Raw genomic sequence first — 23,522 nt, 5'->3', positions numbered from 1 at the left:
TGAAAATCACAACCTATTGAACTGGAAGGCTCCTACAGGGCACTGAAGATGTTTATGAATACAAGATTACTTGGGCCCTGGGAGGTGAGGCTGCTTAGAACAGTTTGGGCAAAATAGCACCTATTATGAAGCACTGATTTGATACTTTAATGGGAAGTCCAAGGGTATTAACACCGCTACTGTATAATGAGCCTAGATTTTTAGTGACTTTCTCTAAAGGAATAAACCTACAGGGAGTGGTCAGAGAGGACCGACTGTGGAAAGCCTTGATTGGGGCAGTCACAGAATGTGTCACAAGGAGCTGAAGCGTTTTCTGTTCTGATCTGTAAGTTACTTTGGCATTTTAGAAAACATGGGGTTACTTAATATAATGCTGACAAAGCAAACTCCTTTAGGAAGGATTTTGCTAGTGATGTCAAATAGATAAACTGGACTTAAATAATCAACCAACTCTTGCCTTTTAATTGGAATACATAATTAAAGCTACTTCCCAAATTTCTAAGTTCTGTAAAGAGGCATGCCACTGGGTTCATGGCTATTCGGGCTTTATATATGTGTATTTGGGAGACTTCCCAGTCCAGTGGTTAAGACTTTGTGCTCCTAATGCAAGGGGTGTGGGGGGCTAGACCCTGCATGCTGCAACTAAGACCCAGTGCAGCCAAATTAAATAAATAGTTTAAAGAAATGTTTTTTGAAAAATTACACTAATTTTGCTATTAAGATATTTAATTAGGTGGCTGTGATGGCATTGTGAACTTTGTTAAGGATATTTTTCCTGCATATGTAGTGATCTACTCTTTGATATACAGGTCCCTTACCAAGGAGTAATATTAGTTTTTAAGCTATGATATCTCTTCTGTAGTAATATTTCTTCTATAGTAACTGTCCATATAATAGCTCAAGATTATAGATAATTTTTTCTGGTTATGTAGATTGATAAATGCAAACAAAGGACCCCTGTTCTTCTTGCTCTTTAGAAAAGAGCTTTTCCTGTACTTTGACATATATCTAATTTGGGGGGAGATTATAGGATAAGAATTTATTTGCAAGTTTTATAGTAATTACTTAGAATATAATTATCATCTTAAAAATATCTGTTTTCCAGTCACTTTCAGAGCATTTGATATATGCATTGGTGTATAATATATATTTATTTGCCATTTAAAAATCAAGAATATTAGTAATCATGGCCTACCTACAATTTACCAGCTGAGCCACAAGGGAAACCCCCAGGTTGGCTTAAAACTCAACATTCAGAAAACTAAGATCATAGCATCTGGTCCCATAACTTCATGGCAAATAGATGGGGAAACAATGGAAATAGGGAGAGACTTTATTTTCTTGGACTCCAAAATCACTGCAGATGGTGACTGCTGCTGTGAAATTAAAAGATGCTTGCTCCTTGGTAGAAAAGCTATGACCAACCTAGACAGCATATTAAAAAGCAGAGACATTACTTTGCTAACAAAGGTCCATCTAGTCAAGGCTGTGGGTTTTCCAGTAGTCATGTATGGATGTGAGAGTTGGACTATAAAGAAAGCTGAGCACCAAAGAATTGATGCTTTTGAACTGTGGTGTTGGAGAAGAATCTTAAGAGTCCCTTGGACAGAAAGGAGATCCAACCAGTCAATCCTACAGGAAATTAGTCCTGAATATTCATTGGAAGGACTGATGCTGAAGTTGAAACTCCAATACTTTGGCCACCTGATGCGAAGAACTGACTCATTTGAAAAGACCCTGATGCTGGGAAAGATTGAAGTTGGGAGGAGAAGGGGATGACAGAGGATGAGATGGTTGGATGGTATCACCGATGCGATGGACATGAGTTTGGGTAAGCTCCGGGAGTTGGTGATGGACAGGGAAGCCTGGTGTGCTGCTGTCCATGGGGTTGCAGAGAGTCAGACATGACTGAGCGACTGAACTGAACAGAACCTACCATTTAAGGAACAGTTTGAGAGGGCCAAGGACTTAGCTGTCTAACTAGATTACAAATGAGTTGAGTAAAAGACAATTTAGGAAGTTAGGCACCCAATTGGAATGGAAAACGTCCTTATTTGATCAACTTGAAGTTATCATCATTGGATGACAGAAGTTAATCCTAATATAGAAACAATCAGAAAGTAAAAACAAAAATGAAATACACAGGAACAAAATTATTATCTATAACTTTCATAAGGTAGAAGATGGATATGTTCTTTTAGAGTCAGAGAGAAAAAAAAAAACCTGTCATTTGACCTTTGGAAGAGGTAATTCATATATTGTTTATTCTGTGTTATTTTATACAAGAACTATATTCCTTATATATTTAAGGAGTGTCAAGATGGTGGCACACTGGATTTATTTTTCACTGGAAGAAAATGCCAAGTATAAAACCTACCTCTCATCTTAATACAGTTCTTCTTAATATGGTTCTTCAAATTTCTCTTTGATTGACTTAGTACAACTTGCAGCAGGTTTCCCCCATATTTTACTACAAGATTGTCTACTATCCATTCATTAAATGTAAATACATACATAATGTTTGGAATGTGATAGACAATGTTCACTGTCCGTCCTGATTTTGCAATGTAATTTCATACTATTCTATAAAATGATGATGTTCCATTTAAAATGACTATTTATTAAAAATGTGGACAGAAAATGATAATTGTACCTTTTGGCCAGAAACTTTAGCTATAAAATTATCATACCACATTAGTATTCTTTCCAAGGTGTTTGTATGCTAAAACTTTTCCTTTTTAAAAAAATGTATAATAATGTGAATTGTGTTGCATATTAAGATATAAACTGCAGGTTTGTAATAATTTAAAAAAGAACTATGATCCTTAGGGACTGACAAAAATATAGGGTTTCTGCCTTGAAATATATTTTTAAGATTAAAAAACATACTCTCAAGGAAAGTCTTCCTTAAGGATGAAAATCTGTGTGACCCAGACGCACTGAGTGCTAAGGCTAAGAAATGAAAAACCTACAGTCTCAACATACATTTCCGAACCTCTTACTTTGGAGGGTCTTATGGATCAAATCGGAGAAGGCAATGGCACCCCACTCCAGTACTCTTGCCTGGAAAATCCCATGGATGGAGGAGCCTGGTAGGCTGCAGTCCATGGGGTCGCTAGGAGTTGGATATGACTGAGCGACTTCACTTTCACTTTTCACTTTCATGCATTGGAGAAGGAAATGGCAACCCACTCCAGTATTCTTGCCTGGAGAATCCCAAGGACGGGGGAGCCTGGTGGGCTGCCGTCTATGGGGTCGCACAGAGTCAGATACAACTGAAGCGACTTAGCAGCAGCAGCAGCATGGATCAAATTTTGTCCCCCCAAAACTCATATGTTGAAGTTTTCACCCCTGGTACCTCAGAATGTAACTTTATTTGGAAATAGGGTCATTGGAGGTGTGATTAGTTGAGTCAGATTGGAGGAGGGTGGGTCCCTAATAAAGAGAGGGCTTTCCTGATAGCTCAGCTGGTAAAGAATCTGCCTGCAATGCAGGAGACCCTGGTTTGATTCCTGGGTCGGGAAGATCTGCTGGAGAAGGGATAGGCTACCCACTCCAGTGTTCTTGCCTGGAGAATTCCATGGACTGTAAAGTCCATGGGGTAGCAAAGAGTTGGACATGACTGAGCGACTTTCACTAATAAAGAGAGGAAATTTGGACACAGAGACTGCATGCATACTGGGGGACATGCACATACATCATGTGAAGGTTAGAGTTATGCTGCCACAAACTGAAGAGCTACCAGAAGCCAGGAGAGAGGCCTAGAGCAGATCCTTCCCAAGCACCTTCAGAGGGAGCATGGTCCTGATGACACTTCCTCTAGAATTGTGAGACAACAAATCTCTGTTTAATCCACTCATTTTGTGGTATTTTGTCATTGGGGGTCCTAAGAAACTGGTACAGAAGGTAATACTAAAGGTACTGGGATCGCAAGAAGTTACACATGCTTTTGATTTTTTCCCTCCAGTATCTCACGGGTCTCTCTGTTATATGTCAGAAAAATCAAGGTGAAAGGCAGCTTTTGAGTTGGAAATTATGTTGCTCTCTCTGGTGAGTCCTTCCTTTGGGACTTAGTTCTTTCATCATGGGGAGATGCAGAGGGTACTGGAATCAAGATCTGAGAATTATGCTTTGTAGCTTTTTCCTAGAACAGCAGGAATTTCTCCATGTATCGATTCTCATGGACTTTCTTGCAATTAGAGACACAGGCTCCTCTGTATTTTTCTGGGGGTTAGCTCAGTTTTGGGGCGGTGAACGCCAGTTTCATAGAAAAGAAGGATTAAGCTGATCTGACAGGATCTGAACTTGTCCTGCCTAAAATGTACCAGGCATAATTTTATTTGCTTGACTAGTCAAAGTGATAGTTGAATTTAGAAAATGATTGCTTTGCTGTGATATAGAGAAAGTTACTGCATCTGTAAAGGGAGGTGTTGGTGTTCTGTTTTCACCTGATACCTCACAGTGATGGTAACATCTGTTAGAGCTTACATGGTGTTAGCACTTACATAGATTGCTTCATTTAATCTTCCCAAGTAACCTATGAGATATAGATCTTACTATTATTAGACAGACGAGGAAACAGACTTAGTTATGCAACTTGCCCAAGGACAGGAGCTGCTAAGTGGCAGAGCTCGGGGGGAAATCACAAAGTTTAACTCCAGAGACTGTAGGCTACACTCCCACATCAAGTTCCGCTGTCTTGTTTTAGTTACTCTTATTGTTGTAATTTTTAGCATTTCTTAAAAACCACAATTTCCTTCATCTGTGATTTTCCTCACTTACTTAAAAGTATAATAAAACTATGCCAGGAAGCAGCCAGCTGAGGACATGACGGGGAAATGAAACTTTAAACAAGACAGTCTGTAATTATGCTCTCCTTTCCCCTTTAAATTCTCTCCTGTAATCCAACATAACCTTTCTTCTTTGATTCTGTACATCATTCTTTCATCCTTATTTGAACAACATGCCTTTGAATGTGAATGATGATTGAATGAAATCAATGCAGAAAGGTTGCCACTGAACCAGAAGGTGAAAAGCAGTTTTTGAGTCAAATTTGTTGTGGCCTCAAAGTAAGCAGAACTTAGGTGACTTAGTTTTCGCATCTGTGAGAACTGTTAAGTGCAGAGGATGCTAGAGAGGGTGTGATTGATACACTGGTATCCTGTATTCACTCATTGGATGACTACTTATTAGTCCCTATACAGATAGTTTAGTTTGAATACATTTAATTCCAGAACAATGTTCAAATAAATTCTTGTAAGAAGGTAATTCTTGGTTACTTCTTACAAGTAACCCATTTATATGACAACAAATGAAATTCTCTCAATAATATACCAGGTCTCTAGGACATTTATTGTCATTTCAATCCACTTGAAAGGGATGTCTATATTTTTATTTTATTAGACTTTCTCATATATAATATTTCCATCCAGAACTTGAAAAAACCTTACTCTGAAAGAAACACTTTTGTTTTAAAGATTTCCTATATGATGTGACTTGAGATGCCATGATGTAAATATGAAAATTGGCACTGAAAAATGATTCATTGCTAACAGTGGTACTCTAATGTTCAGCAAAAGTGGTTGGATAATATCCATTGGCGTTTCTTAAATAAACAAAAGTGATGAACTGGTTTATGTTGAAATAAAGTTTCATCTGGTTGCAAACATTATTCTCCACTTAAAATGCATTGTGGAAAGAAATGTGCATTTTTCTACTGTGAAAATTAACTACTTGAGGATAAGTTAAAAGTGAAAGAATTACCGGCTGTGTTGGACGTTACTGGCCTTGCTATTGCCTCCGATTTGGTTTCACAGAGAAAGTCATCGATGGAGGGGCTCAGGAGGGGTCTGCTTTCTTGCTGTTCATTCACCAGCTGAGAACAAATGAACACAGATGTCAAAGGGCTTTGTCAAAGTCCAGAATCAGATGAATTAAAATGCAGCCTTGCAACAAAATAGGAATAGCAAGCCTACCAAAAAATCAATCAATAAATAATGGGTAGGGGCAAGAAAGGAAAAAAAATAAAGTCAAGGAATGGGGAATAAGCCTTTTAGCACTGTCATATTTTTGATGCAGCAAACTTCTCAAGCTTTTTTTCTCCTCCTAGAATGGTTTCAGAATTATTCTCTAATTTCACTATGTAGAATATGACACCTATGGAATCATAGTTCCTGAGGGCCAACCTCACTTTTCACTTGGCCAAAAAGCTCTCACTGAGACCTGGAACAATGGTTTCAGACCTTGAGGTGACACATTCTGGTTAGGACTGGTCCGTCAGTGCTGTAAGAGCACACACACACGTGTATGGAATAAATGCTCTTTTTCTCCCTCTCTTAAAAAGCTCAAATCACCTAAAGATACACAACCTCCCTTACATTTCCTTGGAATTCTTTCATGCAAGTATTTTGAGAAAGTAGAAAATATTGCTATGTTAACTTGATATATATATCAAATATATATATATATTTGTGAAAATCTGCATGTAAAGTAGATTTCTGTCAATTCAATTCAATTGGCTTATTCTCTAATTTAAGAAATCTTTCAGTTTGGTATTTATTAGGTCTCATTATCAGTGGCAGCCAACTATTTACTCCCAATTATTCTGCACTTCTTTGAATCCAAACATTCTTAAGTTCTGTTTCTATGGTTAAGGGAAAAATTACACCTAAGATACACAAGTGGTTAGGCCCTAAATGAACTGTCCTAGTTTTCTGGGAGTTTCTATCTTGGCCTTTCTTAAAATGGGCATAGTCATCTAGTTTTCTACTTGTTACAAGAAAAAGATGTGCCAAAAAATCTCTAGATTTTTGAAATGCTTATTTGCAAGGCTGTATTTTAGGAGACACATAAAGTAACAAATGAACTGTTTTGAAGTATTGCCAAATCAAAATATGTTCTATGACTCACTTTCACTTCATTATTTCTCTGGCAGTGTTAGTGGTATTATAGCTTAGAGCTTATGGACAATGACAAGAGACTTAGATAATGGTAAATATGGGAAGAAAAATGCAATTCTATCATTGGAGAAGGAGGAATATGGAAACATTTAGTGATTATTTGGGGATGAAAACCAAGAGGCACCTTTAGTAATTTTACACATTCATGCTATTAGCCTAGATAAATCTCAGATCTTCACTGCAGTCTAAATTTTGACAGAGTGTTGGCAATTTAATTTTCATACATATTAATTTGTACATTTTATCCAGGGCTAAGAATTAATGCTCATTTTCTTTTGGTGTTAAAGTTACAGAGATAGAAAAATTTTTAATTATTATAAGTTTTAATATTACTGTGTATGTGATGGGTTAGTTACTAAATCATGTCCAACTCTCTTACAACCCCATGGACTGTAGCCTGTCGGGCTCCCCTGTCCATGGAATTCTCCAGGGAAGAATACTAGAGTGGCTTGCCATTTCCTCCTCCAGGGGATGTGTATAAAGACTTAACAGATTTCTATCAATTATCTGAGGTCTGTGTTGATAGTAACCTTTCTGGGGAATGCTCCTTTAATCCATGAATGAAACTCCTGAGCTTCTTTGCATTTTGTCTTCTGAATTTGAACATTCTTAGATGTCACCCATCCTATTTAAATGATTTTTTTTTTTTTAATGTTGAGGGACTATGGGTCTTCTATGTTTCTGGGATAAAATATATTCAGTTCAGTTCAGTCGCTCAGTCGTGTCCGACTCTTTGCGACCCCATGAATCGCAGCACGCCAGGCCTCCCTGTCTTTTTGTAAATGCCATGGTTTATGCCAGCTCTTCTGAAAGTATGATTAGTTTTCCAGGATCTGTTTTTCATTTATAAGTGGTTCATGTAAAAGCTGTGTTAACACAGTTTCTTAAAGAACCATATATTAAGGTATGTTTCTTGGTAGAACTTGCCCTTTTAACTCTATGTACTTAGTGTCATGAACCCATCTAGTAGGACATCACCATAGTGATGTGGTTCTGATGTTGCAACAATGCCTGCCTCTGGGCTGTGCCATTCTCATGGCTGTCGAGTGACAGCTGGATTCTGCTGTGCTATACACATCATGGAAGATGAAGGTCACCATCAAATATGACCCTGTGCTATACTCGTAGAATTACTTGTAACAGGCTTACATTTATTATGTTGTGCATTCTGATCACTAGGTCTTATTGACCTAGGTCAAAGTGAAAACGTGCAAAAACTCAATACAACTTTGACCTTAAAATATGTATAAATATGTATTGTGATGTCATAATTCTGTCAGCCATTATTTCTCTGAAGAAGTCTGATTTTGTTGATAGATAACTAAGAAAATTTATTCTCTTAGTCATGGTTTTGAGAAATATCAATTATTATGTAAAGATATATAGGTTTACATTTGCACAAAACCGTCCTTATACTTTTTTTTTTTTTACTTTGGATACAATTAAATTCCTTTGTAAATAAAAGGACTATTTCCAAATCACAGTTTTGTGAGTAGACATGTGGAATTTAGACCTAGGTTATCTATAGTTTCCGAAGACTACGGTATTAGATTTCTGTAGATACTTTTAATTATAAACACTGAAAAATTACAGTCTAAATTTGATAAAAGTATTCTAGAAAGTAAGACCTTTCCACATAAATATCTAAATGGAAAAATAAAGGAAAGGAAAATTAATTGAAAGACCTGTATTTTTAGGCATCTGCTTTATCAGAAGTAATAGTATTTTATTTATTTACTGAATCTCTCTTCTTGTTCAAACTTCACGCTTATTGTCTAGAAAAAGAACTTCTAGCACTCAGATTTTTTTAGCATAGGAAGAACACCAAAGAGAAGGTTGTTCGGAGAGACCCTAGACAGCTCAAGACTAAAGAGTGGCTTTTCCTTGTAAGGTGTTTTTCATACCTACTGTCTTATTTGTGACCATTTCACCCCTGCATTGGAGTTGTTACATCTGTCCCATTCTCATAATTGAGCTCTTCCCGTGACTTCCTTCCATAGATACATATCAAAGAGGAAACTTCACATGACTTTCTGAGTCTGCTTTTCAAGCTAGAGAACAGTTTAGCTGTCAGGAAATGCTGAGCTTAGAGTAGAGGATTGAGGCAGGGCTCAGGGGTGAAGAAGATGAAGGGCCCAATTTCAGATCTCATGGAAAGGTAATTTGGGAGCTGAAAGTTTTTTGGTTCTGATTGAGATATGGAAGATGAAACAGGAGATATCATGAAAAACACCTTTTCTTATAAGTTCTGAGGTCAGAGGCTATGTCTCTCATATTTATATCCTTCCCAACTTTGAATAGAATGTCTTTATATAAAAGGGGCTCAATCAATGGCTACCAAATAAAAATCTCTCTTAAAAAGTCCTATTCTGAACTGTATCTTCAGTTGGATGAATTTTAAAATCATTATTTTATCCATATTTAGCCCCATTTTCTTTTTATTTGTATAGATAAGAATGACTTTTCACATACTCCTCTCCTGATTTTCAAAAAAATGTATGGCTTTCCTGTGGTGACTTGAGAGTAAGCTAACCTTTTAGGTCCTAGAGGAATATTGTAAATGAATTGAACCCCCCAAATAGTTCCCCTAAGCTTTGCTTCCAAATAGTATACCATTTATTCTGTCTCTATTCATTGGTAGGATATAGGTTATTGACTTTCTCTTAGAATTACTTCCTTGTGTTTGAAAATACTTTATGAACTTACCTCATTTCATCCTTTTGGCACAGAGTATATTGAAGTATAAAATAATAAAAGGTGAGTCAAAAGGGTTCAAGTTTTCTTTTTTAAAAACTGAGTTGGAGTAATTCAATTTGGGTTCAATCAGATCAAAACTGAGTTAAAATTACTCACTTCATTAGTCGCTAAAGACCTTTGTCTCAAATTTACATTTAAAATTTTCCTTTATTATCCTTCTTTGTCCTCTTTTCAGTATTTAGATTACTTCAAAGGCCTTTCTAATGGTGACAGAATCTTATTTCTCTTTAAGAACCCCAGTCTATTGACACATTGTCTGGTAACCTTTTTCAGTGTTAAGCAGTGAGTGCATTTTTACAGCATCTCCATGTTCCCACACTTTACATAGTTTTATAACCTTGGTTCTATCTGTTTTCCTCCCTCTATACTATAGTCTCTTCAAAGTTAGAGACCTTATCCAATTAATTTTTTTGTCTCATTTAGAAATTTAATAAATGTTGGCTGATTTTATACAGCCCAACTGAATGGCGACTTGTACAAAAGAACGATCGCATAGGCTTTCTCAATTTTGTACTGGGCTTGATCAACTCAGAGAGAGGCCAGTGGTCCTCAGAAATGTTTACTAAATTCCTGGCAAATTTTAAGCCACAAATCTGAGTCCATTTTTCTCCACTGTCACATCACTAAAATGCATGGAAACCTAGAAGTAGATAAAGGAACATTTCCAAATGCGAGGCTTCTACCAGTAAGTCTAAAATGCAGAGTGAATTCTTAATGAGAAAAACTGAAATAAAGGCATGGACCTGCCTCATTGCATCTTTGGAAGCAGGACATGGACCAATGCAAATGTGAAGCTGGTGACACTTCAAGAAATAACACCACTACCTCACTCAGGATTTTAAGTCAGAGATATAAATTTGGAGATTTTGAGGGAAAACTCTTACATGATCAATGGATATGGAAACAAAAGGAAAAAAGACAGGTGAGAACTTGCCTGTAGGAGCTTGTTGTCACTTAGTATTCAAAAGCCTATTGAACTTTTACACCTTCCTTGTAATCATAGGTTGTAAATGACATTCAGTCAAATGCCTTCAACTTACTTATGACTCAGTCAGACCAGCTGATGTGACTAATAGTAGCCACTCAGGACCAAACTGGTTCTTATTTTATATCAATACTGTGTTCAGTGTTGAGCAAAATGCAAATATTACCCAGCTTTAATGAATTATTGTCTGTTTTAAAACTTTGTCTAAAAATGCATTTGCCTTAGTTCAATTTGAATTTCCTTAATATAAATGTTAAAAATTAAATTATTAAATTAAAATTAAATTATTATCTGCTCTAAGGAGTATTTTGTTTTTAAATGCTGCCTGCTACTTAAGCTCCATTGCATTAAACATAGCTTATTTTGTGACTTAGGTCTAAGTTTATTTATCTTTAAATAATATATTGCTTAGGTGTTTCATTAAAAAATATAGAGCTAAAGTTTGTGATAGCTTATGTTACTAAGAACTAACTCCAAATTCAAATACATTTTAGGTGACAAAACAAGATCTGTAAAGGATTCATTTTTTATAATTTTACACTTTAGATTGATAATCTTAATCTCTTGTTTTAAAGTAAAATATTGTTTTTTTAAAACATTTTAGTACTTAAAGAATAATTTTAAGTTAAAACATCGAAGCTAATAAAGAACAGTTAACAAATATCTCATATTTATAATGTTGATTAAAAATTTGTAAAAATATACCAGTCTTTTTAACCTTATTTAAATAATAGAAAAAATTAAGATTGTTTTGTTTTTATATAAATAATAACACAAATATGTTTTCAATAGATACATCTTTATACATTTTGAAAATTCCTTTATTATTTGTATTCTCTTGATTAAAAGTATATGTCATTTGTTAAGTAGATTTTGTTCATAATTTTGTAATTAAATTGTGTATGGCTTTAATTAGTCCTATCCAAGATTAGAAATGTGTGCAAAGCCCATCAAAATAGTCTCCATATTAAAACTAAATTGACTCAATCCATTGAAAAGACAAAACAACTAAATCATTACTATGTACCCTGTAAGTATTCAGCCTTTGAAGGCTTTGTGACAGTAACTCTGCCACCTGATGGAATTGATTTATGAGCTAATAGTACTAATGGCCCTGCCCCATCTCTTGTTCTATAATGGGTCCCAGTGGAATCTGCCTGTAAAGGATAGTCATGTGATAATTTTCAACTCTTTGACTTGCTCTAAATGCCAACCAAATATTTTCCTGCCAGGATAGTTGCTGCTGCTGCTGCTGCTAAGTCGCTTCAGTCGTGTCCGACTCTGTGCGACCCCATAGACAGAAGCCCACCAGGCTCCCCCGCTGCTGGGATTCTCCAGGCAAGAACACTGGAGTGGGTTGCCATTTCCTTCTGCAATGCATGAAAGTGAAAAGTGAAAAGGAAGTCGCTCAGTCGTGTCCGACTCTTAGCGACCCCATGGACTGCAGCCTACCAGGCTCCTCCATCCATGGGATTTTCCAGGCAAGAGTACTGGAGTGGGGTGCCATTGCCTTCTCCGGCCAGGATAGTTAGAGCCTTGTAAAATGTGAATCTATTCATGGGGAAATGAACAATTACTGTTTATAACTTGGGTAATACTACTATCAAAGCAGGACAGAGAATATAATTAAAGAAACTGTTTCAAGTTAGTGATAGAAAATCCAAACAAGGCTGTATTTAGCAATCTTGCATTTTTCCAATTAAGGACATTATTCTATCTTTATTAGACACAAAATTAAATCAATATTGAAATGGGGACAGATAGGAAAACAAAGGCTGAGTTAAAAAAAAAATTCCCTTGACCCAAAGAGGTCTGTAACACATAGTTTTGAGACACAGCAGAAGATGAATTGGCTGTACCTTGCTAACAAAAGTATTCAATACCAGGGCAGGTGGTTAAAATGAAAATTTTGAAGGTTCCTAATGAGAGAAAAGTATTCCCTAAAGCCATTTCATTCTCATAAAGAAGAATAAAAATTTTTCTATGATATACTCAATCTTCTGGTACATAGTTTTTCCATCTAGACTGAAACTGGATTTATTTATTCTATTCAATGGAAATATAATGAGAGCCTGGTAATTTAAAATTTTCTAGTAGCCAATTTAAAAACAGTAAAAACAAACAGGTGAAATAATTTTAATAACATTTTATTTACTCCTGTATATCCAAAATATTATCATGTCAACATGTAATCAATGTAAAAATTATTCATGTGATGTGCTTAGTTGCTCAGTCATCTCTGACTCTTTGCAACCCCATGGACTATAGCCTGCCAGGCACCTCTGTCCATGGGTTGCCATGCCTTCCTCCAGGGGATCTTCCCAACCCAGGGATTGAACCCAGGTCTCCTGTATTGCAAGTGGATTCTTTACCATCTGAGCCATCAGGGAAGCCTTAATATGACAGTTTACATTATTTTTCTTTGGACTAAATCCTCAAAATCTGGTGTGTATTTTATACTTACAGCATATTTCAATTCAGGTTATCCACAACCATGTGTGGGCTAGTGGCTACTGTATTGAATAGCACAAGTCTTTATTTCCTGAACTTTATTTCCTCCAAGAATTGATGATTCACATATTTTTTTCCTTCAAACCTCTCATCAATACACATTTGTTTCCATATTGTTTGATTTAAAGTGTTAGTCTAGGACAGAAGGAACTTAAGCTTCTATGAAGAGCTTGACATATTGTTTGCCAAGAATTACTAATAAAATGAAACAAAAAGAGCAATTCTCAGGGGTCAGACAATTTCTGAGTTCAGGTCACCTGGCCAACTCTTCTGTTCTGTTCAATTTGTTCAGTGTACTATAGATGACTTGACTGGAATATGCTTGGCTAAATCTCTCTAAAAGTAATCCTAAGAATCACATAATACAAAAATGCTTCAATATAAACTACACTTACCAATCTGTGGAATGAACAATTACTAAACTAGTTAGGCACTCAGTGTTTCAAAGACTCATTCTGTATTTGATCAATTATGATTGTCCTGAAGACATTATTGAGACAGCAGCACTTAGCTCCTGACATTTCTGAAATCTGTGAATGAGCACCAGTGATGAAGATGAGTCAGTGTGTCCCGCAGTATGCAGCACTATGTCATAGGAGTTCTACAGGAGACACGGGACAGACATGTGTCAAGACACTAACACATTCACACAAGATAACGAGTAAGAATGTGGTATGGTACACAGATTGGATGCTGTGGTTGCCATGAGAAGTACTCACTTTTTCAGATCATTCTGCTGCTTTTTGGCTTGTGCATGCCACTGGTGCATAGCAGGGAAGAAGCCACTTGTGTGTGGTGGAAAAAGTATATCAACTAATAAAACCGCATTTGACTGGGAAATAATTGTATCACAGCTATCACAGGATTAATTTCACAAAATTATCAACACAATAGGTGCATTACATTTTATGAATCAGAACTCTTCATTTGCTGATTCATAAATTAGCCAGTATGCAACAAGAATATGATGCATCAAAGAAAGCATTAGATCATCTTCATGCAGTAAAATTGTAACTATTACTTCAAAAACAGTTAATGCAACATTAGACAGGGATTAAAGAAGGAACTTGGTACACACAAATATTCTGAATATGAGAAAATGGTAATAATCGCAGTTTCTTTTCTGATTAAAAAAAAATCCAAATTCTTATTTTGCATTAAATTTAGTTTAGGTTATTAAGGTAATTTTGGACATTTGAAAAGGATTATTGGGCACTAGAGCCTGTGCTAAATTCTGATGTCCTGAAATGATTTGTTGCAGCACAATTACGCCAACTGCAAATTTGGATAGGTCTTATCTACTGGTGAATATGGTTCTACCATTAGCCAAGAATTCCAAGTAGTTCTCACCTCCCATAGCATTTACCTGAGGAACTGTGGACTGTATATTTTGGACATGGATTCTACAAAGGGCAGGAAATCAATGTAAAACTGTACATGTTTTACCATGTAAACTAACTAAAGAATGGAGGCCTTGATAAATATCAAGCAAATATCTTTCCAATGATTACTTGTGTCATTGGCAAGAAGCATCTCTTCTTTTGGATAAAACAAAACAAAAACTAAAAAAAAAAAACTCACAACATAAGATTATCCCAAAGTCCTGGGAATCGTCAATAACTTTTATTATTCCATTTTGATGTAATATGTTATAATTTTCATTACTTACAACATAGTGTTTAGAATAAAATAAAACCACACATGTTGGCAGCAGCTGGGGATGTGATCTGATGCTCTTCTAAAAATAAGTTGCCATAATTTAGCTTTTGATATAAATGCCTTTCATGAGGAATTTAAATGGACATTTTTCTAAATTGAGATATGTTCATATAATTGGAACTGAATCACTGCACTTACTATTGCATTATGGAAAAAAAAAGAAATGTTTAATATAACAATCTAATCTAAATTATAAGATAAATGCAAGTAAAAATATTTTGCATTTAAGAATTTAAAACTGATAGTTCCACAGAGTGGTGATGAGTATATTATACATATGTATGTGGATTTTACAGGGTGTTTCAAAAGTCCCTGAGGACATACAGGATTCACTCTCGGCATGTCTTTGCATACAAATGTAAACCTTTTTCTATACTTGTTATAATAAATGCTGAAAATGGCCCTCATGTGCTTTTAATAGAGATGATATTTTTGTTGCCAAGGTCACCAAATAGAAGAGGGATCACAAATGCCATTTTCTGCATGGGGACTCAGGGACTTCTGGCTCATTCCTGTAAATTACTCATCCACATAAATATGTATAGACATATATGTAGTATGCATAGTCACAACATAAATATATTTAACATTTAAGAAAATTTAGATATTCTACTGGTAAACTGACATATGTATGCAATAAAGTTGTATTTATCCACAGGAATTTTTTTTTGGTTGTTGTTGTTCAAATGTACCATTATCTTAATTGTACTTTCCCAAAGTTGTTAACAAGACTCCTTTATAAAGAAGCAACATGTTTTACTTGCACATACATTTTCTTTTCTTAACTAAAGTTGAGTAATGAAAATTAATATCCACGAATATGTAACTAAATGATGGAATTTTCATTTAAGTAATTTTGGTTTTCGTTTTATACTGTATAATTGTTTCATTGAAACTATGTTTTTTAAAAATTGGATCGAGTTAATGTTTTTTTTTTTCTAGTTAAAAATCACAATATCTGATATATTAACATATGTCAGCTTCCTACAGGAACCCTAAGGGTCTGCCCACCTGTGATGTCATAGTAAGGAGGGGCTTTTCTTCAGCAGACTCCTCCCTCGGTATCTCCTTCATCACCATGGCAACAGCCTTATCTGCCGCCCTAGAGCCTTTTCCCTATAACAGTGAAATCAACAATGACTTGTGTCAGGAGAAATCTTTAACTTATTATTTATCACAAGATATTCTAATGTTTAAGAGCAATCCAACATAAATGAAGAGGTAGGCTGCTGCAAGTGAATCTTGAGGCTTTTGGCTGAGGAGAAAACACATGAAATCTGAAAAAAGATTATCTGTGAACTTTTTAGTTAACTACTTTTTCACCTTTACAGCTGACATATTATATTTAATTTTAACATAGTATTTTATATGTATAATATATTTTAAGGCAATTTACATGACGACAATTTTTTTAGCATTGATTTTAAAACACTATGGATTGCCTGTTATGTTCATTTAAAATTATTCCTGTATAATCTCTAAGTGTTTTAAATGACAGTAAGGAGTCTAGGATAGGGATTAGGATCAGGGTCTCATTCCCACAGAGGAATTTTGCTGGGTGGTCTCTGGTGTCTGTCACTTTTGATTGGATTGGGCACAAAAAATAAATGTGTCATAAAACCTCTAAAAATTGTTCAGCAGCCTAAAGTCACAGAAATTCACCCAGCTTGTTTATTTTGGGGAGGTACTATGGAAAAAAATGCAACTCTCAATGTTCTTGAGATAAAAAAATGTTAATAGAATTTTAGAAATGTCTTTTAATTGGAGAATCTCATAAATTCACATGTAAATAAAGGATGATTAATAATAGAGGCACTGATATACTGATATGTACAATTTTTTGGTCTCACACAAACATAATTATGGACTGTAAGGGGTATGCTGGCTTTCTATGGTTTTAGTTTATTATGTTTTTGAGGGTACATAAGGCATAATAGAAAAAAACAAACAGAAAACAAAATATCACCTTCCCAACCCAATTAGCAACATCTCATACTATGTAAAAATTAAATCATCTTTAAGCACTTTAAAAACAAAAACTTCCACTGTCCTTGGTCTGTGGGCAGAGCCTCCCTGGAGAAAACAACCTTATACTAGGTACAATGTGACTATCTGTGTTGCAAATTTATGTAAAATACAGATGCAGCATACAGAGATACCATAGGCCAGGAAACAAAAATGGACATATGAGGGTCCGTTGTCTGAAAGGAAGTTAAGAGCTAGGGTCAATATTAACTCCAAAGATTAATAAATCTTGATAGTCTCTATGCAACTAAAAAGGATAGACTTACATTATTATCTTTGGTTTGCACAGGGCTTTAAGTATTTAGAAGGTAGGTTGACTCTAGGAAGCAGAATATCCATTTTTTCAAGCGTTGCCTTTCTAAAATGTAATGAGCGGCAGTTTTTATTTATGAGAACCAAGAAAAACTTTGTCTAGTTACTACATTTAAAACTGTGTGAATCTCTTTACTATGCTGAAAGCTTGTTTCTTTGGTTTGTTAACTTAAGAACTAGCATTATTGAACAATAATGTGTTATTTCTACAATATAATATCAACTATTAGAGATTTTATTGAGCAGATATAACAGCAGTAATTTTCTTAAGTGTTCTGAAAAGTTTATATGGCTACAATGCTTAGATTAATTGAATTCTGGAAGAATAAAGGGAAACAGTGGTTAACTGTATAACAAATCGGGGTACGTAACGATCCCAGGTGTTTCCTTTAGTAAAGCACTGTCAACTTCCTAATATACATACAGTTCTGAATTCTGGAAAATGATCCATGGCACTGCTAAGCTATTTGACATGTTTTCAACATGTAAAAATTACTTGGATAAAACATTATATACAATAAGATCAGTATGTCTTTATAAGCTACACTCATTTACAAACTTTATATAGTTTAACATATTTTTGCAGCGTATTTTTTCAAAAGAGCAAAATCATTTGTGAAGAATTTTTTCCATGCTCCAAGAAGTATAATAATATAGCAATAAACAAAGTGGCATGCTTATATTAAATTCCTAATATATTTTAAAAACATATCTAATGTTACAAGTTATAATTGAAAAAATAATAATTCAGATTCTTTCCTTGGGCTAAGAAATAAAATCAATTGATAAGCATCTCAAAAAATTTCAGGTCGGTATTTCAATATACTATTTATTTGAAATGCTACCAATCCGTAAACAATGTATAGGTATTTTTCACATGTGCAACTATAATAGCTAGAATTAGCAACGGACATGCCATTTCACTAAAACAAAACCAAACCAAAACAAAAATTAGTCCTTTCATGCTGAACTCTAGAACAAAGCAGTGGTCAGCTAGAAAGGATATATAATAAACACATGCGGTGCTTTTTATTTCTTGCAGAAAAACCCACCAAAGCCAGGGTCAGGTCACTTTTTTGAAGACAGTGCCACTTTTTCTTCAAGGTTACACCTACTACCTGAAAAAAGTCATGACACCCAGGTTAGTGCCTGCTAGCAACTTTGTTTCCTTTACAGCCTCTTGGCTTTTGAGTTATTACCGGATGAACTTCACTGTTTCAGAAGTGTGGTACAGCTCCAGAACAGAGTGGGAAGGTTGGCCACGTGACATGTCCACAGTTCAGACAGAGCGTCTAAAACCACTGCCAAGTCATGTGAACGCACTTACATGTCAAAGCAAGATCCCCCTAGGTCATATTGCCACTTAAAAATTAAAATCAAGATTTTATCTTAAAATCAAGCTGTGTTATTTCTGACTTGTCCATTTATCTTGTGGGATAATGCTTCTAGAATTCAGAATCTGGTAGGTAACTGAGTTGGCAATTCATGAAACTATACAACTTGGCTTATCAGCAGCTCTGTAGGACTAACAGTAATACAACCGCACACGTTTTACTTTTCTTTTTTAAATTCAGTGATTTAAAACATTGTAAGAAAGAAATACACATAGTTATTCATACTTCAAGTTCAATTTTTTAAATATAACTACACCAAAAGATCAATATTAATCTATTATTTGAAACAACATGAGGACAGCAAAAAGGAAATATATACTGACTATACACTCAAGCATATAAATGGGTTTAGATTACATTAAGCCAGTATGCTTGTACATCATTCTAGCCACAACAGAAAGGAACAGTGAAACTTTGTAAGTTGATTATCACATCATGACACCCTCCAGAAATTATATCAGCCCATTTCTTTTCAAATAGTACTTCAAAATCACCTTTTTCCACTTGCTCATTTAATCTCTTGAGATATTTTTGACTGGAAAACAGTATCAGCATAAAGGGAAATGTCTTTCATTTTGCGTGATTTGCTAGAGAAAATTCTTTGATTTTTTAAAGTTTCTTTATCATTTTGTTTGTTCACAAATGAAATATATAAAATAGTAGCTTTTCTAAGAAATAATAATTCTTGAGAATAATCTTTTAATTTCTATTAGAACACCAGGCATAAATGAATGAAACACAGGGAGTACAGTAATGACACTAACGTTTATTATGAAAACTCAATTTTGTCCCACTTCTATTTTTTTAATATAGAATGTAAGAAACAGAGTAGATGGGATTCTCCAGGCAAGAATACTGGAGTTGGGTGCCATTCCCTTCTCCATGGGAACTTCTGACCCAGAGACGGAACCCAGGTCTCCTGCATTGCAGGAGGATTCTGTTACTATCTGAGGCACCAGGGAAGCCCTAGAAAACACCGGAAGTCACAGAATCTTAGGCTGGGTATCAGGCTGTGAAGGTATCAGGTATCCTCAGATGAGGTGCTGGCTCCAGGTCTGTCTTGCAGAGAAGGGATCTAACCTCTTTGGAGAAGCTACTGTGTGCTGAGCATGCTGCTGGGTGTTTTGCATGTTTTTATTGATTTGATCTCATGAGAACTCTGTGGGCTAGATGATATTATTGTCTTTGCTAGACAGTTGTGGGCTTTGAGGCTCAGAGACAGTACAGTGTGATTTAGCCAAGGCCTCAGAGCTAATCCAGGATGGGAACCCAGACCCACCTCCCAGCCTGTGTGCTTCCTCGTCTACCACTCTGCTCTCTCTCCATCTGGCTTTGTGAGGTGGAAATGGTCAGTAAGAATTAGCCACCCACAACTTCACTCATGAGCACATTTCTAAAAAAATGTGTTTGTTTCAACTATTTCACAGAAAACCAACCTAAACATCTCACGTATACACACTTCTTTCTGTTCTGTAGATCTTAATAGAGATTTATAAGTTTTAGCATCTCTCTAATTCTTTTTAAATGCTAACTCAATGCCACTAAATACCATGTTTACTAGAATTATCCTGAGATCTATTTTGGACACATGAAATAAAGTAATTTCAGAGTGACTCAGTACATCATCAGCAATTTTGTAGTTGCTGCTACTATGGAATTTGTAACTTAAACCATTTTTATCATTGTTTTAAGGATAAACTACAATCAGGTTTACAAGTATGAATGCATTGAATATATTTTCCTCATACATAACATATATATAAGCAAATACCTGCCATTTGGGTCATTTTAGCACAACTGTTTGAAATGAACTGATATTCAGTATTGCATATGTTGAAAAATTATATATCTCATAAGCTCCAGACCCTGGACTTACATGCACAAACTGGTCACAAAAAGGCTAATTTCTGATGGCTATTCTTGTTGCTTATATGCAGAGCCAGGATAACCTTTTTTACTTGAGAAGGTAAATGTCATGGAAAGTGTCATGCTCTCTTCAAACTTCTCTTTCAACACAGGAAAATGTCAGAGCAATATTCCTTGAATGGTGGCGATCTCTGCCTACCACATTATGTCCTTTCCTAGTTGTGTGTTCCTGTGGATTTCCTCCAACATAGAGTAGGGCTTAAACCATTCTATTACAGTAACATTTAACTCATTCCCTTCTTCCCCCGTCAACAAAATTTTTTGTAAATTTTAAAATTTACAAGTAGAACTAAATCTGAACATACTGGTCAATCGTTGTTTCTAAACATCCTGAAGGAAGCACAGATCTGGATGTAAATAATTGGGAAGCACGGATAGAATTCTCTCTTTTCTTAATTAGTGACTCATATGTGGAATTCACAAATCATAATGAATTCACCACTGGTTCCATGATTTGTTTATAGCTGGAAATACTTTGATTATTGATTCTTTATTAAGGGTAGTCAAGTTGCAGTAAAGAAATTGATGCCTTTAGTTAAAATAATGTCACATGGCATTTAAAAGAAGGACATTTAGTTGATTCTCCATATCTTTCTTACTATCTTTTTTGTTTTCACTGTAGCATTGTTTTTTTCCAGATGACTCTCCAAACCATCACCTTTTCCATGAAGTCTTCTGGTGTGAATGAGGACTGATTCTAATTACATTCTATGATATAACTCCCATGGGGCTCCCCTGGTGGCTCAGTTGCTAAAGACTCTGCCTGCCAGGCAGGAGACCCCGGTTCAATCCCTGGGTTGGGAAGATCCCTTGGAGAGGGAATGGCAAACCACTCCAGCATTCTTGCTTGGTAAATCAAGAAGTTACCAATACCATGCACAGAGGAGCCTGATGGACTACAGTTCATGGGGTTGCAAGAGTCAGACACAACTTAGCAACTAAACCACTACCATATAACTCCTATATCTTCAGTTTGTGTTATTTGGTACTTTTTGCTGTATGTGGTATATGTGTATGTGGTGATGGGAGAGCCATGGACAACAATCTCTTTAATTCTAAACCTCCACACATGAAAGTCCCTGGGATTTTAAGCTCTCTGCATGCACACTCATTGTCCTTGGCCTGAATGATTGCTGTAGGGGGATCTTCATGACTTCTATAGGTCCTCAAACTTTTGCTTTAATGGGACCTTTTTTCCATAAAAAATGTAGAAGGTTGTATTTTATGACTAAGCTGTATCAAGAAAAACATAATCCAGACCAGATTTGTTATTAATATTACAAATTCCTTATTATAATAGTCATTTGAGGGATTCTGATTTTTAAGACTGATACAATGAAAGCATTTTCATGGGTCCTGAGGAGTATCTTGGGCCTTCTGAATTGTGTTCACTGTGCCTAGTATGCCAGTTGACCCTGGGTTACTGTCTTCTCAACAGCCAGGGTGCTATCCCTGGAGCTGCTCTCTGTCCCACCTCTGGGTGGCCCATTTTGGCAGTGACTGCTTCCACCACCCCCTCAGCACTTCCATCACAGCTGTTCCTGCCCTAACAGGTCCCTAACCACCACTCTCGCTCTTACTATTCTTATTAGCATTCAAAGAATCTCCCCTAAAAGCAGTCAAAAATCATAATGGGTGCCCAATCAGTAGCTCTCATCTTGTAGTTCTTAAAACACACTCAGAAAACTTGGAACATTTAGTCCTGAAGCAGAACACACTGGCGTGTAAAACTGATGGTGACTCTTAAACTGTTGTCTCTCCCCAGAAAATTAGGCCTCAGCACTTTAGTCTCTCCTGCCTCAGAGTGTCTTCTTGACCATCCAAGAGTACTTTTGAGGAAGCGAGTCAGTATCTCTTTTTTAAAAAAACAAATCAGCCTTCAGTGACCAGAGTCACCAATTGATTCCAAAACACTCCTTATCATTTTTTCTAATTACACTTAGAAAAGGGACCTGGGTCTCTTGAGGAACAGAATTGCCCCATACCCAAAATTTCTGAGTTGTACATGCAGATTAAGCTTCTCCTGGGCACCTTGCTATATAATCCTTCATTGAGAAAAAAGGTTCTGTGACTGTTTTATCAATGGAACTACCTTGTGTGAGCAAAGGTTGTGCTTGTTTCTTCTGAACTACTTGCATTATTTGGTATAGTGATAAGAGACTCAAGTTTACTCAGTATATACAAGTAACTATTAAAAACCTGTGCAAATTATTTAAGGTATTGAAATCACATAATATGGCCAAATTTGACAGAAGGTGATTTTGAATTACATAAAAAGTCTGAATTAGACATTTAAAGAAATTAAATAGTTTCAAGTATCTAAATAAAAATTCATTAAAATTAATAAAGTGTTGCCAAGTAAAGATGCTTAAAATTGGCTCTGAAGGACAGATAAGACTTCCTTCTAATTAATAAGATCCATTTGCTCACAATTTACCATTTGTTTGTTCTCTGGAGAAGATTAAACATTCCCCATCTCACTCCCACCTTACCCCCAGGCTTATTTACTCTGCTTAGCAAGCTTTCTTGACAAAAGGTCAAAGTCACAACACTTAGTTCCCCTATCATCTATAACAGTTCTCAATTAGTGAAGTTTTATTATTAGGCTTACTCTGATTAATGTTGCTCTAAATTATTTGGAACCTATTTCACCTTAATATTGAGCATATTTTTAAGCAAAATGACTGAAAACATAAAATCCTAAAGATTACTTTGTTATTTTTTTTCTTTTCAAATACAAGCACTCCAGACTTGTATCTGATGTGCACAAATGGATGGATGTCCAACACTTAAGAGAAAGTAAGGTGTTATGAGAATCATACATCACCAGCATGGATAATTGCTTAAACTCTGTTGAATCAGTGATGTTTTAGGGCATAGGGGGAGGTGAGAAAAGGTCTATTCCTGGAAGGGGTTAGGGAAGAGGTATTCAGG

At 35.7% G+C, this 23,522-nt stretch overlaps 1 protein-coding gene across 12 annotated transcripts in view; it reads right to left on the bottom strand.

The window, feature by feature from the left end:
* The window catches only part of PEX5L (peroxisomal biogenesis factor 5 like), a 314,349-nt gene that overhangs the window by 151,783 nt on the left and 139,044 nt on the right, over positions 1–23,522 (bottom strand). For 9 of the 12 annotated variants that reach the window (XM_027540357.1, XM_027540356.1, XM_027540359.1 and 6 more), the window contains 2 exons: positions 15,943–16,047; positions 5,764–5,875 (listed from right to left, as the gene is read on the bottom strand). In XM_027540357.1, coding sequence (XP_027396158.1) covers positions 5,764–5,875; positions 15,943–16,047 — 217 coding nt within the window. The remainder of the gene's footprint in view (positions 1–5,763; positions 5,876–15,942; positions 16,048–23,522) is intronic. The other 3 variants (XM_027540363.1, XM_027540354.1, XM_027540355.1) reach the window with 1 other exon arrangement.

The sequence above is a fragment of the Bos indicus x Bos taurus genome, chromosome 1 (assembly GCF_003369695.1).
Source record: "Bos indicus x Bos taurus breed Angus x Brahman F1 hybrid chromosome 1, Bos_hybrid_MaternalHap_v2.0, whole genome shotgun sequence".
In the NCBI taxonomy this organism is placed as follows: Eukaryota; Metazoa; Chordata; class Mammalia; order Artiodactyla; family Bovidae; genus Bos; species Bos indicus x Bos taurus.
Note: the sequence above shows the minus strand (reverse complement) of the source record. Positions and strands in the feature narration are given on the sequence as shown.